At 45.8% G+C, this 15,593-nt stretch overlaps 1 protein-coding gene across 8 annotated transcripts in view; it reads right to left on the bottom strand.

The window, feature by feature from the left end:
- Nucleotides 1-15,593, bottom strand: part of AFF3 (ALF transcription elongation factor 3) — a 606,392-nt gene that overhangs the window by 566,999 nt on the left and 23,800 nt on the right. For 3 of the 8 annotated variants that reach the window (XM_063617611.1, XM_055243808.2, XM_055243809.2), the window contains exons 1-2: nt 2,684-2,759; nt 1,575-1,691 (exon numbers count right to left, since the gene is read on the bottom strand). In XM_063617611.1, the coding sequence (XP_063473681.1) occupies nt 1,575-1,627 (53 nt within the window). In that variant the 5' untranslated portion in view covers nt 1,628-1,691; nt 2,684-2,759. Of the gene's footprint in view, nt 1-1,574; nt 1,692-1,847; nt 2,001-2,661; nt 2,764-15,593 lie in introns of those variants that run through there. The other 5 variants (XM_055243811.2, XM_063617613.1, XM_063617614.1 and 2 more) reach the window with 3 other exon arrangements.

Genomic DNA, 15,593 nt, shown 5'->3' with positions numbered 1-15,593 from the left:
CAGAAACCAACATTTCTAAATGTAAACCTATAAAATAATAGGTATCTGTAAATGAAAGGCTGAAATAACCCCAGGAGCAGCAACACAGTAATTAGCAACTTTTACAGAGTCATAACATGTTTCATATTCTTTCTGCCCTGGCTCTTTGAAGTTTCTAGCGCAATATGTAAAAGTTTTATTACATTAGGGCTCGTCCTTGTGTGTTTTATAGGCACCAACATTATGCAAAGCAAGCTGTACTTACTCATCTAGGATCTTTTATAAGAAACCGTTCGATAATGTGCTAGCTTTGTGTCCAGTTTATTTTGTTACACCTGTCTTTAGGAAAATAAAAGTCACTGGAAACCTAAATCACAGAAAATACACACAGATCCACATATCATCTATATGAGTTATAAATCATAACGCAGTTTAGCTTTAACATTGTACATTGCATATTCATATGCGCACCACTTGCAGTTTTAGACACATGTGAACTCTTTACTGAATTAAAGCAAAAGGAAAAAAAAAGCTCAGCTCTACAATAAGCGATCACCAGAGGCAGAACAGAGTGCAGTTAATATGCTTGTTCCAGCAGATGTTCATCCCCGTAAATACTAAACATAACACAAGTTCCTCCAGGAATATGCAGGCAGTAATTTTACTACCTGAATAGTGCTGGTTGGAAACATTTAAGAGATAGTAGGGGGTAGGGGGGGTGCAGAGAAAGAAGGAGGAATAAGACAGATATTAAAGCAGCCAATGGGATTTTTAAGACACCCGAAACTGGAATTAAACTGCTTCCAGCGGCGATTTACCTACAGCAGCTCCCCAGTGTGAGATCCCCGAGAAACGGAACCTGGAGTGCCCCCCGGGCTGCTAGCTGTGAGCGTGGCATAAAGGGATACCCGGGGCGCCCGGGTCGGGGGGGGGGGGAGGAGGAGTGAAACTGTGACGAGGTGTGAAGAAAGGGCCCAGAGGAATTGTGAACCCCGAGGAAAGGAGTCTCCCTGAGCTAAGGCCTCTGGAATACCGGCACAGAGAAACACTCGTTTCCTGCCCTGGGTGTTCACTTTTCCATCTCGGTGGAAGTGGGTGGGAGAGACAGAAAGGATGCAGCCGAGACCGGGCGCAGGCGGGGAGGCTGGAGCATCCTCTAAGGGCACTTCGCAGCAGCACCAACTCCAGGGGGTCGCTGGTGCCAGCCGGAGGAGGGAGGGGGCGCAGTCGGAGGGAAAGGAAGTGAGAGGAGCAGGGGGCCGACGGGTGGATCCCCAGGCATTAGTGACAGTCTTCAAATCGCTTCTTTTCCTCCCCACGGCTGCGCTCTGCCCCTGGCTACCTAGATCACCAGCCCCTGGGCTGGGGCGGGCCGCCGCGAGGGAGAGGGACAGGAGAGGGGAAACAGACGGGCAGGCGGCCACGCATCCCACCCAGGGAGGCAGGAAAGGGCTGGCGAGGCAGGCACCCCCGACTCACCCCACCCCCACGGCGGCCCGCCGCCCGGAGCCCCCGGCCCAGGTGAGGACGCGCGGGCCGCCGCGGCCGCCCCTCGCCGCTCCCGCCCGCCCGAAGCGGCCGGCACGGGGACTTACCACAGTGACTCGAGGTCCCATTCCTGGAGCAGGGCTAAGTCGAAGCTGTCCATGGTGGGAGGTGTCAGCGCCGCCGCCGCTGCTACTGCCGCCGCCGAGGCTCGGGCCGCCCGCGCGCTGCAACGAAAGGCACCGCTCAAGGTGCATCCCAGCCTCGCCAGAGCGGCCGCCGCCCGCCCGCCGCCCGCCGCCCGCCCCCAGGTCGGGGCTCCAGACGCCCCCCTCCCCCGACTCCGGGCCGGCCGGGCTGGCTGCAGCGGCCGGCGCACTCACCCGCTCCCCGGCTTGCGCGCAGGCACACTCACGAGAGAACGGCGAGCTCGCCGCGCCGCCGCCGCCCCCCGCCCCTGGCCCTGCGCCCGCCCCTCCTCCCCTCCCTCGCGGCGGCCCGGCCCGCTGCAGCCGCCGCCGCGCCGCCGCCGCCGCCGCGGTGCTCTGCGCCCGCCCGCCCGCCTCTTTCTCCTCGGGGAGGCGCGTGTGCGCGGGCGAGGCCGAGGCGCGCGTGCACCGTGAGCCCCGCGCCGCGCCCGCCCCGCGCGCCCCTGCACTCCCCGCGCCGCTCCTCGGGGTCCCGCGGCGCTCGCAGGCCGCGCCGCCCCGCCGCCCCTCTCTCGCCGCTCTTACGGCCCGCCCGCCCCTCAGCAGCCTGGGGGTGCCCGGGGCGGCCCTGCAAGCGGGAGAGAGCGGCGAGGCGGCGGCGCCGAGTGCGGGGGGGATGCGGAGCCGTGCCCGGCCCTGCCGCATCCCTCGGTCGCCCGCTGGCGCCCGGCCCCGCCCGGCCTTGCCCCGGCTGCACGCACTTCTCCCGCGACCCAGAATCCACTTGACCCTGCTGGGCGCTCCCGCGGGCGGCGGACCCGGGTGGGTGCGGGGGAATTCCCCGGCCACCCAGGCGCGGGGAGAGTGAGCTGTGCCGCCCGCAGCAGCGCCCCAAACAAACCGTTTAAGGTCTGTGGAGCCCGCAAGTTCAGCGAAATAAAGCGGCAGCGCAGAGGAAACCTCTTCCACCCGGACCTGCTCTCCGTTGCGGTTTGGCCTCCAGTGGTGGTCCCACCCACCCTCTAGCTGGCCAGCCCTGGAAACCAACCTCCTTTCTTTTTATTTCTTACGGGGAAGGGGGACAAACTGGCCTCCGGGTGTCGACTTCAAACTTGCCGCCCGTCTCCGGTCTGGAAAGGCAGGTGATCAGCTAGAAGGGTGATAAGAGTATCATCGTGGCTCCTAAAGAGTAATAATAGTCTCCCTCATTGTAAAGACAGCTCTTCCCCCTGGCTTACTTTTTTAGACATGCTGAGAAGCGCATGTCTCCATCATGGCCCTACCTCTGCTTCTCCACAGCTGGCCTAGAACCGGAAGCCCCTCCAAGGCCCCCTGACTCTCCTGACCTCTTGGCCACAGCTCCGGATTCTCACCAGGGATTCCCCAGAATTCCTAGAGAGCAGCTCAGAGCCCTGCAGTTGTGCCTCACCACGCGAACCAAACCTCGCACTCCCCGCCAAAAGGGAGTCCCTTCCAGCACTCTCCCCTTTGTTCCTTTTTCTGGGCAAGAACCGCTGACTGGGGCTGCCAGAAATGTAAGCCCTGGGTGCAAGTGACGGGATCCCTCCAGCGTCGAGCCGAAGAGTCATCCTCTCACCTCACCCACCTCCGAGTGAGGATTAACAAACTCAATTCAGGACACAGGTAGAAGACCAAAAGGCCAATGAGACTTCTTTCCTATTTGAGATCGGATTTCAGAATGCTCAGCCTGGCTCCCTTCTTCCCCCAGCTCTGAATCAATCCTTTCTTCATTAGCATCCATAACTAATGTGCAAAATGTAAAACGCTAAATTAAGGCAGAGTTGGCATCAACATAGTCTGAGAAAATGGAATTGTTATTTTACAAGCTGATAACTCTCAGCCCTCAAAAACCCCTCTCATTAGCTGAAGGTAGCAAGAAGGTTAGGAAAAAACATAAGAGAATATGAATATAGAAAAATTACAGGTGTGAAGGGCTGGCTGCCCAAATCCCAATGCACAGTGTATTTGGAAAAAACGAAAAAAAAAAAAAAAGAAAAAGAAAATCTGTCTTTCTAATATCCCCTTAGCATACGCCTTGTTGGAAATGTTTGCTTTGGCGAAAGTGAGATCGAGACATTGAGACAGCATTCCCAGGAACAAAGGCTGGGGGTGGAGGGTGGAGGAGGGAGCAGGAACAGCCCCTGTCTGGAAGAACTGCAAGTTCTGAGGCCTGAACAAGAAATGTGTCCTGTTCCCGTGCTCCTGGCTGCAGCTGGGAAGCTTCTTCAGAAAGGAGACCTCCCGGCCCTCACCGGGATCTGGCTTTCCTTCCCTTCCCACCACATCTGTTTATACAAAGGAGGGCTGCTGAACGACAAACATAACCGTGTTTACTGCGAGTCCCATGCTGGGCTTGGAGCTCAGACACAGATTTGCCCTCACCATGGAGGCTGAAAATAAATAGATGATCCCAGAAAAGGAGAGAGGGAAGATCCTGGGATGGTATAGAGCTGGTTAAGGGGTTTACTCATGAAAGGCCTCTCCCAAAAAGCCATGTAGTAACGGGCAGATTTATATTTGAATTTAAACTCTGGTGCCTTGTGTTAATATATGAGAGTGTGTGCACCTAAAGCAATTGCAAGGCGGGTATTTAATAATGTTTCTTTAGGAATAGCCATGATTTTCTGTTTGGGGCCTCTAACATGGGGATAGTTGGATTGATTATTTCCGGTGTTATGTTTTCATGTAATAGTGTCTTGGAGAATGAGGGCTTTTGAGGAAACCCAAATAATAGTTGCAGATCGTGTTTTTTACTAAGCTGTCATGGAGATAAATCCAAAATAGTTTTTACAAGTAAAATGTAGAACAGTTAGTGAGAGCCTTTATGGGAGATCTTTATTATTTATCTGGTTTATGAAGATGTTCCTATTATCCTCCAGCCTCTGGGTATGCAAACCAAAACGAGCACTTAATCTAGTTGTCAAAATTTTAACTCCTTAATACAAAGCAAAAAAAGGGTTTGGACTTTTGGGGATTAGAATGTCAGAACAAAAAGGGAAGTTTTTTATGTAAAAGAGAAAGAGACTCCCTCAAAATAAAAATTTTAGAGTGATGTTTTCTATGAAGCTGCCTTAGCTTTTGCTCATCCTATAGTGCTTGTGACCTGAGGGTCTTTTCTCCCCACATGGATGCAAGCAACACCCCTGGGAGCTGAATCAAACCACCCAGCTAAGGGGAGGGCTGCTGGGGGAAGCTGCTAAATGAGAGGAGCTGCTTGGCTTCCCCGGTCAGGTTGGTTGGTTGGTTGGTTGGTGTAGACTAAATGTACCAAAGAAAGGGACTAACAAATGAATCCTGCTCAGTCTGGGGCCCTACGCACATTCTGCCAACCTAGTGCTGGAAGCCTCCTAAATAAATCCAGAAGCAAACCTATGGCATCTAAGATCTTCCTTCAGATATGATTTGACAGAAGAGAAGCCTTGCACGGCTTTAATTCATGCCTTATTCTGAAGACTCAGCTGCAACTCAGAGGTCGTTTTGTAACCAAGTGGGATTTTTTTCTCTCTTTATAATCCCACCATTCCCCTAGAAAAATATGTCTGGCCAAAAGCTGGCTCTGCAGGTGGTACTGCTGGAAGGTGATAGCATCATCAAGCTGCCTCAGCCCCTGCAGCATCTCCTCCAGCTTTGTCCCTAAGGACACCATTCTCTCCTGTTCCAGCAAAGCTGCAGACGCATGACTCCATCTGCTTCTCCTTCCAGAGGCTTCTTGGGTGTTTGTAACTGTATCCAGGGATTGCAGGATAAACCCTCTAGGCTTTCTCCTTGCAAATTACATGCTAATATGTTGAGCTCCAGGACAGCGTAGATTTTAGATCCACCCAGGAGTTCTTGTGTCTTCAGGCCTTTCCCTCTCTCTCCACAGGTATCTCTGAGTGGTTCTAACCTAGGATTCGAGGTGCCTTTCTTTCTGTATTTTTTTCATCATTCACCAGGTCCCGAGCAGATGGTGTGGCTGTGCTGGCTGTCATCACTCCTCCTATGTTTCCATGGAAACATGGGGCATAGGGACCATCTCCGCCTTGGGCTCTCTGACAGTATCCTCTGGTGAAGAACTTCAGTACTCGTGCCCCTCCCCCCAGCCTGTCCGCTGTCCTAGGGAGTTGGAGACCTTTCTGGGGCCCTGGGAGCCAGGATCATTTCAGAGATCATCTAAGGACATACTCCCTGCAAATGGTTGTGAACTGGCTGGGAAAAGGAGGGAGGGTAGAAAGGCGGCCAATACCCCAGTTGAGGGCTGAGACCTGTTTTGGATGGCAACATATTTGTACTATCTGTCCCTGCAGCCAGCTTCCATAATAGCTGATTATTGCCCAGATGTCAAAAGAGATGCTCCTAGGGTTTCGTCTGCTCATCAGACAACAGATATTTATTGAATGTAAGTAGTTGCTGAGGTTTTATGCTTCACTGACGTTCTACCCCCTGGGAATGAATGTTCCTGGGAATGTGCATTTCTTTCCTTCTTTCTTTCTTTTTTTTTTTTTTAACAAAACCAGGTTTTTCCATAAGGAATGCACCTTCCCCAAAGTTTCCCGCATCCTCCCGCCTACATAATTCACTTATATAGTCACTATGACATTAATTAGATTCAGAAGTCTGTGGAAACAGCAGAGCTCGGCAGGGTCAGAGGGCAAGCAGGGCAGAGAAAAGAGAGAGGAAAATGAGCCCTGGGAGAGGGGAAGGAAGTGGAGGGAAGTTTTTCATGCCCTTCAAGTACCAAACAAAACAAAGATAATTTCAAAAGTGGTCAGCCACTATAACACTGCTTAGAGAATTAAGGTATTGACAAATTGAAGAGTGCTTTAAAATAAAGTGGATGGGGCATAAGCATGTATGTCTTGGTGTTAGTTGCTCCTTATACAGCTAGTACTAAAGGCTGGTGGGTGAAGCTTACCACATTTTAAAAAGAAAAAGGCAGGCACACATACTAAAGTTGAAAATGCAGGCAGGAAGGACATTTACCTTTCATAAAAACAGATCAGAAAAGCATCTCCTATCACAGATCACGTATTTTATGCCATGCTGACCTATGTTGGGGGATAATCTCATTATTTTGTGATATGAGAAGATCCTTTGAGCTGGTAACAAGAACCAGTCGTCCTGACTTAAATCTTAATATCCCCACAGGTTCTTTGTCATGCTTCTTCAAGATGTGCCCTGGCCATTCATGCAAGTTTTAAGGACTCTGAACCTGTTGAGAATAGGACATAACTAATCTTATCATTAGCAAACATGTCTATATTACTATCAACTGGGTGCTGTTCTAAAGTATCAACTCCATTTAGTCCTCCCAAAAACACATGAGGTATGTTGCCATTGTTTTTCTTTTGCAGGTGAGTATGCTAAGGAACAGGTAAGTGTCACAAACCAAAGCATGGCAGATCGGGAATTGGTATGGTATTACTGGTAGCTGTGATACCATATCCCACCTCCCACAACTTTTGCCTTAATTATCTGTAGCATTGGTGCATTCTCATGCTCACAGGCACTGAAATAATGAAAGTAATACAGTCCCAGTCGGAAGGCGAGAGAGAGCCCTCTACCCCTCTCTGCAATTCTCGTCCCACCCAGTTTTGCCCCTTGAGCTCTGCCATAACCACACCTGGAGTGAGGCGCTCCTTGTCTCTAGCCTCAACGTCTTCCTTTGCAACATGAGAAGGCTGGATTGGGTGTTCTTTGTCTCTGTCAGTTTTTGTCTCTGACAGTTCTGAAATGTTAGAGTTCTGTTTTTTGCAGTTGTTCTTCCTGAGCACTGCCAGACAGGAATCCCTGGAGTCTGTCAAGAGAGTCATAAACCTTTTCTTGTTTAAAGGTAGGACCTCCTTCTTGGCTTAAACGAATCTCAAGGTGTTGGTCTGCTTCAAGCAGGAGTGCTGTGCTATCTGTGAGGTATTAGCAGACGGCAAGAGGAACGTGTTCAGGAAGAGGACACTTAGCTTAGGTCTGGGGGAAGCATGGGGAAGAAGTCACAACACAACTGTGGGTGTCAGGCTCTTTTCTCTGGGGCACCAGAGAGTATTCAAGCATAGATTGGTAGTCCCCATGCAGCCCTCGGAGGAAACTGAAGCTGCAAATGCAGCAATTATGGCTTACAGCCTGAAAATGGTGACATTCCAAAATTGCATCTTAATGGGTAAAACATTGGTGGGGAAAGGGCAGCAGAAGATCCCCACAAGGTCCTTCAGTTACAGGCATCTCCCACTGCTCAGAGTCCTGCTGGAGGTCCCCAAGTCCCAAACAAGAAGAAACAGAGAGCAGAGTTCACCTCATCAGGAGCTTAAGATAAACAAGTTCATGCAGCAGACACGGCTGGCTGCCCACCCAACATCCATCTGCACTTGTCCTTGATAGCAAAACTTGAGTCTGATTTGGGGAAGTCACAAGCCCAACTCACATAACTGTATTTTCCAGTCTCTCTTATTGCAAGAACTGGGCATATGACTCAGTTCTGGCCAATAAGACACCTGTTTATGTCAGTCAGGATTTCTCAGAATGCTTTGCTTCCCTGCAGTAGACACCACTCCTTCCTCTAGGTCACTTTCTTCCTGTCCAGAGAGGTGGAGAAGCCATCATGGATTTTAGGAGCAAAAGCCACAGACTAAAGTTAGCAGGTCCGAAGTTAAAAGGCTAGGTCCTTGATGACTGCTTCATATAATCCTACCATCTTTGGACCATCCTACCTAGATCTGGACTTTTAGGAACAAAATAAGACCCTATGTAGCTAAGCCACTCTAGCAGTGTTTTGAATATTGCAGCTAACCTATTAGAGAAGTCACAGTCCCTTAAATGTGCCCCGCACATTGCTGTGTATAGTCAGGTCTACCAGATATCCCAGCCTATATGCCCCAGTGGGGGCAGCACTGCCAAAGAATTAAGTGTGATTTACCAAAACCTATGATTACTTCCTTACATGTAATCTTGACTTCTGAGTTCACTCCAATTGTAAGCAAGTTAATTAATAAGAAACTCATGCTCAATTGTCTGAAGACTGATTAATCTGGCTCCAGCATTTTTTGAATATTCCATATTATTGTTTCTTTATTTTCATGTTATTTGTTAACCTGGTTAAGTTGCTGTGACATCCTCACAAGGATACTAACAGATGGCATTTACGAAAAACAGTGTAGGAATAGTAATAGCCTTTCTTGTGTTCTTGCCACATACACAAAAATATGCATGTTTCAGAGTTTGTCATTGTTTCTACCAATAAACTAATTATCACTGTATGAAGCTGATTTACTTCAAAAGGAGTTTAGGAAAACAACTAATTAAGTACAGTATGTTGAAATATAAACTGCATTACAGGGTTAGAACCCTATAATAAGATCGCAGAAGCTTGAAAGTTGGGAGAAGCCATCGAGTCTCTCTCTAGCTAACCTCCTACCCATTGCAGCAGTTCCCTCCATATCAACCCTGCTATGGCCAGTCTCCACATGAATGTTTCCAGTGGTGGGGAGTGCACTCTCTGAACAGCCTCCCTGTTTTACTTTTCAAGGGCTCAGCTCTAGCTGGAACAACATTCTTCCTTATATTTATGGATCCCAAATTGATTTCCCTGTACCTTCTTAACATATCACAGGCTCTCAGTAAACATGCAATTAGAGCTCAGCTTTGCTGAATTCCTTCTATTGGTCCTCCATATATTGAGACTTACGGGCTCAAGTATTTCCTCAGCACTTTGGTAGAAAGAAGTCTTTGCTTGATGGAATACCATACAGAGAGTGGGAGTCAGTCTCTTAAGAGGAGCACATGGCCATGGAGATGAGAGAAACCCCACCTTCTTCTAATTTGTAGTTGGTTTCTTGGAAGAAGGGAGCTTCATAAAGAAGCTGGAGCTGGCCACAATAAGGAAAATGCCCACTACAAGATAGGAGGCAGGAAACCCCTGGAAAAGAAAGATACCTCCCTGCTAGTTCTCAAGGAAGAGGCTGGGCCAGGCGTGGTGGCTCATGCCTGTAATCCCAGTACTTTGAGAGGCTGAGGCTGGAGGATCACTTAAGCCAGGAGTTCAAGACAAGCCTGGGCAACATGGTGAGACCCTGACCCTACAAAAAATAAAAAATTAGCTGGCCATGGTGGCACACACTTGTAGTCCCAGCTACTCAAGAGGCTGAGGTGGGAGGATCACTTGAGCTCAGAAAGTCAAGGCTGCAGTGAGCTGTGATCGCACTGCTGCACTCCAGCCTGGGTGAAAGAGTGAGACCCTGTCTCCAATGGAAGAAAAAAAGAAAGAAGCTGCACAATGGGAGGTAGAAAGCAGGAGCCCAAGGTCGTGAGAGAAGGAAAGTGAGTGAAGGAAGGGGCTCTGATTAGAGCTACAGGCCCGAGGGCCTGCCCTGATCCACCACTATCAATAATGAGAGCAACTCTTTCTGGGGATGGCTCCCAGTGTTTTTTGAAAGCTCCTACTCACCTGTGATGCTTATTATAATTCCATATACTTGGCACAGACAGTTACAATTTTTTGAATTTAGCATTGCTTTCTGTCACTTTCTAGACAACAATATGAGGTTTATTACAACATAAAGGGAAATTCATCCTCTTGGACTTGAGTGAGTGTCAGCCCTAATCCCCATGCTGTCATCTCTGTCATCTTCCCTTGAAGAATGCAACCTCAAGTCAGGGCTGAAGTCATTGGGGATACATTCCCAAACAAGGGTCCTGGGGTCAGGCCTCAAGAGGATAATCTCAATGATCACATAAGTCATTTCAGATATCGATTTACTGAACAAACATTATTGAACACCTATTACATGCCAAGCAGTGAGCTAAGAAAGAAGACGAGAAAGAGAAGTTTAAAAGGCCCAAAATCCCACTGTCTAGAAGATAATGCACACACATCTTAATGTACTTACTCATCCTTGAATTGAACAAGTACTTCTTGACTCAGTTAGGTGCTTAGAACTGTGCTAGGTACTGAGGTTATTACCAAAGTGAAACAGACATGGTCTCATGAAACAGGCCATATACAATGATGTTTTAATATGCTTAGTGCTATGATGGGAGAATTGCAGGTACTCAGGGAGATCTTTCCAGAAAGAATGACTGATTTGCATTCCAAGTCAAGAACTGAATTATCAAGAGTAAGTGAATAGGGGAGAATGGAATAGAACAAACGTCATGTACTATAACGTATTACCTGCTATGACAGAAGCATGTCTGTGGAGCTATAGGAGCAAAAGCAAGTGGATGATGACCAAGGCACTCCTAAAGGGCTTAATACAGCCCCTGACATTGGCTTGGGTCTAATGGAATGAAAGTCAAAGTGAGAGTGAGGTGGCAGTGATGGAAGAGCATTCCAGGCAGAGGGAAAACCACAGAATAGAGCACAGAGGCCAGAAGAAGCATGCCATGTTCCCCTAGCAGGGAAGGTTCTATGTGGTCAAAGTGTTGCCTTGAGGTGGGGGGTTGTGGAAGTCAGTAGGTCAGATGGGGGTTGGGGGAAGAAGCAGAATGAAGGGAGAGGGAAAAGGAGCCAAGGCCAGGGCAAGAGATTGGGGCCAGATGGGGAAGAGGCCTGTATTGATGTTGTAAAAACATTTTCAAGTAAGCAGGAAACCAGGATCAGGGATTCAGTAAAGCAGCTAGTGAACACCCAGCTGCCAAACCCTGGGGGACAACTGAGAGTTGAAAAGAGGAAATATCTTCTGAGAAGCCAGAGAAAGTATTTTACGGAGGATTCAGCCCAGGGGTTTTTCTTTTCTTGGTTGTAAAATCCAGCAAGTCTGGAAACCCCTTCCCTCTGCACAGAGCTGGCCCAGAGCACAGTGAAAATGTGAAGTGCCTTGTTCATCAATTATTAAGAATTTAAAATGTTGACAGCAGAGCTTTAGACAAAGATAGCACCCTTCTAAGGGTGTGGCCTTGTGTGACTGCACAGGTCACAGGCTCATGAAGCCAGCCCTGCATTGTTTTTTTCTGAGAGTCTCGCTCTGCCACCCAGGCTAGAGTGCAGTGGTGTGATCTCAGCTCACTGCAACCTCTGCCTCCCGAGTTCAAGGGATTCTCCTGCCTCAGCCTCCCGAGTAGCTGGGATTATGGGGGCCTGCCACCATGCCCGGCTAATTTTGATATTTTTAGTAGATACAGGGTTTTACCATGTTGGCCAGGCCCGTCTCTAATGCCTGACCTCAAGTGATCCGCCCGCCTCGGCCTCCCTAACTGTTGGGATTACAGGCGTGAGCCACTGCGCCTGGCCAGCCCTGCATTTTTGCACCATCAGGCATCCTTTCACTAACAGAATGGGTGGGTGCTGGCTCCCTGGAGCCTGCGGTCACAAGGACTAGTTGAGCAGCACATGGAGAGCTCAGCACTGAACTCATAACATCATGCAAGCCCCCGTGTTGAGTTCATTCCAAAATGAAAAGCTTCTTTTAGTTCCTGATCGTATTGATAATATACACACAGGAAGACAATTCAAGCCATGCACAGCAGTAAGTACGTGATTGGGGTGGAATTAGGTATGTATTTCAATTTTTTTTCTCCCCTTTCTATGAGAGAGTCCTCAAAAAGACTTTTGTTTGTTATGCGAGGTGATGATCAAGATGTATCTTAGGGAAACTGAAAGGAGGAGGAAATGGTGGTACAAAATTAACGTGGGATTTCCTGGTGATCTTCCTAAAATTGGCTCATAGCTCAATTGCATTGTAATCACAGAGCAGACTCTTATCTATCATTTGGATACTTTAAGACTTGTTGAGATTTGCTCTGTGATCCCACCTATAGCTAATTTTGTAAGTTTTCCATGCATGCTTAAAAATATATATATACCCGCCAGAAGTGGTGGCTCACACCTGTAATCCCAGCATTTTGGGAGGCTGAGGCAGGCGGATCACTTTGAGGTCAGGAGTTCCAGATCAGCTTGGCCAACATGGTGAAACCTCATTTCTACTAAAAATAGAAAAAATAGCTGGGCATAGTGATAGGCACCTGTAATTTCAGCTACTAGGTACTTGGGAGGCTGAGGCAGGAGAATCTCTTGAACCCAGGAGATGGAGGCTCCAGTGAGCTGAGATCATGCCACTGCACTCCAGCCTGGGTGACAGAGGGAGACTCCGTCTCAAAAAATAAAAATAAAAAAAAGTGTATTCTGCTATTGTTGGTATGGTATTCCTTATTTGTTCATCCCTTATATTTTCAGCTCATTTTTTTCAGATCTTTCCATTCTTACTGATATGATGTCTGATGTATTATGTCTGTCTTATCTAAGAGGTTTGTCAGAATACCAGTATCTCCTATGTTTCCACTGCTGAAAAATTCTCTGTGTCTTTTAGTATGGGAACATCAACTTTTCTTTTGTTTCTTTCAGTCTGGAAATGTCAATTTTATGTTTATAATTGAAGGATATTTTTGCCAGGTTTAAAATGACAGATAAACAGTTCTTTTCCTTAAGTACTTTGAGTGCTGTCAATTTTACTGTTGTTCCTATGAAATGTTTGTCAGCATTTTCCTCTATAATTGAAGGTTTTTAAAATTTCTTCTTATAATTTTTTTCAAGTTTTTCTTTACATATTTGAAATCATGCTATTATGTGCCTAAGATTTAGAATAGTTACACTATCCTGTTGAATTGGCCCTGTTACAATGTTGAGTGGTCTCTCCTAATCTCTAATGATGATTTTTGCCTTAAAAATCTACATGTCTCATACAGATATAACTGCATCAGCTTTCCTTGGGTTTATGTTTGTAGGAAAAGTATCTTTCCATACTTCTATTTTTTGCCTTTCTATATCCTTATGTTTTATATGTGTCATTTGTAAACAACATATAGCTCTATGTTTGCTTTTTTTTTTAACTCAGCCTGACAAACTTTGCCTTTTAATTAAAGAAATTAATCTATTTACAGTTAATGTAATTACATTTACATTGGGCTGTAAGTCTACCATTTGCAAGGAGCTATTTGTTCTGATTGTTCTGTTCCTTTGTCTATTTTTGTGCTGTCCTCATTTGGATTATTTGAGTATACTTTTATTATCCTATGTTCCTTCTCTATTACCTTGGAACATACATGGTTTTTTTTTTTTACTATTCTTTACTGTTGAACTTGAAAGTAAAACATGAATTCTTGACTTATCAAAGTCCAATATTAATTGTTATTTTTATTTTCTTCCAGGAAAATTCAAGGACCTTAGAACTCTTTAAATCCATTTACTTTTCTCCATATTTGTGTATCATTGTTTTCATGTATTTAATTTTCTATATATTAAACCCCCAAAGACATTATTATTTTATATAGTTAATTTTCATTAGCATTTTGCGTGCCCTTCATTCATTCCTGCATCTCTGGTCTTCCATTTAGGATAATTTTTCTTCTCCTTAAAGAATGCCAGTATTTCCTATGTTTCCACTGGTGAACAATTCTCTGTTTCTTTTAGGACAGGAGCATCAATTTTTCTTTGTTTCTTTCAGTCTGGAAATACCAATTTTACATTTATAATTGAAGAATATTTTTGCCAGGTTTAAAATGACAGATTAACAGTTCTTTTCCTTAAGTACTTTGAGTGCTGTCAACTTTATTGTTGTTCCGATGAAAATAAAATCCCTTTTTCCTCTGTCTGCTTTTAAGATTTTCTTTTTGTCCTTGATTATCAGCAGTTTTACCATAATGTGCCTAGGTGTGGATTTCATTTTATTCATCCTATTTGGAATTCATAGGGCTTCTTATCTAGGTTTGATAACTTCATCAGTTTGGGAAGTTCCTAGCCATTATCTCTTTAATTATTTATTTTGGCCCATTCATTCTCTTTCCTCTTCTTCTGAGACTTCAATTTTACGCATGTTAGAATTTTTAGCTGTCTTTCTGTCTTTTACTTTCTCTTGTGAAATTTTACATTTTTGTCTTTTGAAAACTTCTTTCTGAATATTTTATTCTAATGTGTCTTCCAGTCAACTAGTTTCTTCTTCAGCTTTATGTCATCTGTTGTTAAAGCCATCCACTGAGTTCTTAATTTGGGGTATCATGATTTTTTGATTCTAGAATTTCCACTTGGTTATTTTTTATTGTTTCTAGGCCTCTGCCAAATTCTCAACCTCATCTTTTTGGCTTTTGGAGATTGTAAGCATAGTTATATTAAAGTTTGGGTCTACTGACTCTTTTATGTGGAGCCCATAGGTGTCTATTTCTCCTATCTGTTGTTTCTGCTGACATTTCATTAATCTTCTTGTAGCTAGTTATTTCGAATTATGTGATCAATATTGTATTTGAAAAACAATAATATGCAAAAACATTTGAGACCTAGGGTGATATTATTTTTCTCCAGAGAGCATGTCCAATTCTGCCAAGTACTTGGGGGCATTAGCAATTCAAGATTATCTTTACATAATTTCACAAGTTCAGGGGATTTTAAAATATATTGCAGTCCCTTTAGGGACATGTGTACTTTCAAGACCTCATTTCTTCTAGTGTGTGCTTTCAGTATTCCAACCCAAATGATAGAGATTCACCGTACTCTAGTTTTCCTGGTTGGACCCTCACTTCATTGCTTCACCTGAGCTCCAGAAGACTGTCAAGAGCATAGTTCGCCTCTCTTCCACCGCCTCCAAAACCAGAGAAGGCCACCAGGGGAAAAGTGGTCCTAAACACCACATTTACTTCCTTTGATTTCTATCTTTTTCTGGAGCAGGGTGCTGTAATTCTTTACTCAATTGTTAGATCCCTAATGCCCTTATATCCTAATTATTTGAAAACTTCTTTTAGATGAACTCAATAAATGCATATATTGCATTTATATGCAAATTTATCCAGATAAAGTTTTATTTGGATTTGAGTAACTTGCTCTTCCACTGACTTTCACAGGATGGCTGCAAACTATCCTGTGAATGGGCTAAGAGCACAAGATTTAGAGTGAGCAAATCTGGTTCTAATCCTTGTTATGCTCCTAGAAGCAGTGCAATTTTAGGCAGCTTACTTAAACTTTCTAATTACCACTTCCCTGACTGGTAAAGGCAGCTGATGATTATA

This window comes from Symphalangus syndactylus, chromosome 14 (assembly GCF_028878055.3).
Source record: "Symphalangus syndactylus isolate Jambi chromosome 14, NHGRI_mSymSyn1-v2.1_pri, whole genome shotgun sequence".
Lineage (NCBI taxonomy): Eukaryota > Metazoa > Chordata > Mammalia > Primates > Hylobatidae > Symphalangus > Symphalangus syndactylus.
This window is presented reverse-complemented; position numbering and strand designations above follow the sequence as displayed.